Below are 2394 nucleotides of genomic sequence, written 5' to 3' on the forward strand. Positions count from 1 at the left end.
GAGCCATGCTGGCACCTCGGCCCATCGCATGGGTGGCGCAAGCGTGCTCTCTGTCGCCGGTCGCTCCGACGCATCCCCGTCCAGGACCTGACCACCGACATCCGCAGTGATACGTCGCACCCACCTGCCTAGGCGGCAGGCGCTTCACCCTGTCATCACCAGCGGTGGGCTCGGCATTTCGCAGGCACAGGAAGGGAGGGCTGCTTGGCTTCCCCGCCCCCACTCCCTCCCCCGCGCCGACAGAGCGAGTAGGGGTGTACTGAGCACCGAGATACCACGCACTGAGGTGTCTTTTCGCCCCTACCTGCGCCATAAGGCGATGTGTGGTGGTCAGGTAGCCGAAGAAGAGAGTGCTGCTCCCCTTTGACTAGAAGGCCGAGAAGTCGTGCTCGCTAACGACGAATCCAGCCTCGATCGGCATAGTAGCAGCGCACCCCGCGAAGTGGCCTCCTTGTGTGGTGCAACCAGTCCTTGTCATGCAAGGCGATGTTGCATCTTTATCAGTGCTCGTCGATGAGGAGGCCGGTGCCGATCGTGACAGCCACAGATGGCGCAGGTGTGCGGTCTTCGGTGTCGGGTATAGAAGTGAGGTGCTCGCCTGCGGCCCAGGCACAGCGACAAGCTGGGCGAGGGCAGGCTCAAGTCCCAAAGCTGCGAAAAGGCTGGTGAGTCGGATCAAAAGCCACTCAGCCGCAATGACACTACAAATGGTGTCGGTCAAGTCCACTTGTATCGTCGGCGCCATCATGAGCTTCTCCGGTCGTGCCGCTGCGTCTCGTACGCAAACTCGATTCGCGGTCGGCAAAGGTATCTTCATTGGTGAAGCGCCGTTCATGTCGCGCATCCACTCGGCTACGTGCTCCTCGACGACGCGTAGCACGTCTGATGTCACAGCCGCGCTTTCCTCGGCGAGGCTTACGACGACAACAAAAGTGGAAGAGAGCTGCCGCTGACGTTCCATGCGCGCGCTTTGCCGTGCCGCGTACCGATGCAGCAGCGGCGAAGTGCATCGGCGTGCCAACTCCTTCATGCAGCCCCACCACGAGGCGCTCACGGCACTCGCACTCTGCGACACCGGCACCGGCGTAGTGATGTGATTGGGATAGACGGCGACATCGGCGCGGTTGTAGCGCAGCACTGAGCCAAGTGCTGCGAAAATGTGCAATGGGCTTTGCCAAAGTTGGCAACGCTGGCCGTCTCGCCGGCGCATTCCAAGTCCCAGGAGCGACTTCGCGGGCGGCTGCACGGGGGTACACGATGACGGCGCTTCAGCGCTCAGCTTCCATCGACGAAAACTCGCTGCGCTCGGTGCACCATACTGGCGCACTAGAGCTCCGCAATCACTCACACGACCACCAGCACGAGCCGCTGCCGGCCTCACGTCAATAACCCCCTCAACGTCGTGCATGAGCACCATCGCGCGCTTGCCGTCGACTGAGGCACCCACACAGTGACGCGTTACAAACCGCTTCCCGTGCCATCGATACAACTCCATTTCCTGTACATCCCATGCATCGAGAGCTTGTCCATCCACCTCAGTTATGCTGCGAAACACGACACAGCAGAACGGTTTCACGTCAAAGGGCGCATTCATCTCGTGGCGCTCCTTCAGCTCTACCCACGCGAACAGAGTAGCCCTTCGCACCTCTGCAGCAAGCCCAACAATCGCGCCGGCTTCGTCATCCTCTACAAAGGTCACAGTGGGGAACTCAAGCTCCACCTCATCTGCCACGTCCAGCCACGCCCGCAGGCCTGCCACAGCACACAAGCGCAAGTTCCCCGTCATGTTCACGAGCGCCACGCGTGGCCGCACAGGCATTGACGCAGGCGCTACATCCTCGTCCTCTCTGCTCCATAGAGCTTGTGACACGCTCGCCTGCTGGTTGTACACGAGGTTGTAGCCAATGTAGCCGCTTATGCAGGCAATGCCGACCGCAACGGCAACTTTCTGCCGCAGAGAAGGCTCATCCACGACAGGACCATCGCCCGTATCTCCGTCGACGTGCAGACCATCTAAGCTGGGTTCCCTCATCACCGCAACGTCGTAGTGAGGTTTCGATTTGGCTCCGTTATGCGTGTGCAAAGACGACCCCGTTCTGCCACGAAAGAACGCTCGAAAGTGGGCAAGTACGCCCGCAGAAACCGTGGAAGCACAAAAAGAGGGGACAGTGAAGAGCGGAGAGAAGCGGCGACATTTTCTTCTTGCTTCGTCCCCAACGTGTGTCCATTCGCTGCCACACAGCATGAGCCAAGCTCCGCTCGGCCCCCGGCGTGCCACAGGCCCCATCGCCTGGCGCGAAGCAGCCCGAGACACGCACGCATGCAAGCAATGCCCCGACCCAGCCACCTCAGCACGGCCTCCGTCTCGAGCTGCGCCCACCCCTCCCCGCTCCG

At 61.2% G+C, this 2394-nt stretch overlaps 1 protein-coding gene across 1 annotated transcript; it reads right to left on the minus strand.

The window, feature by feature from the left end:
• Window positions 1-367: 367 nt before the first annotated feature.
• LDBPK_330200 (hypothetical protein, conserved) lies at window positions 368-2032 on the minus strand (the record flags this gene model as incomplete). Its single annotated transcript, XM_003863796.1, has 1 exon — window positions 368-2032. One exon carries the CDS (start codon window positions 2030-2032, stop codon window positions 368-370), a length of 1665 nt encoding a protein of 554 aa, XP_003863844.1.
• Window positions 2033-2394: the final 362 nt, after the last annotated feature.

The sequence above is a fragment of the Leishmania donovani genome, chromosome 33 (genome assembly GCF_000227135.1).
Source record: "Leishmania donovani BPK282A1 complete genome, chromosome 33".
In the NCBI taxonomy this organism is placed as follows: domain Eukaryota; phylum Euglenozoa; class Kinetoplastea; order Trypanosomatida; family Trypanosomatidae; genus Leishmania; species Leishmania donovani.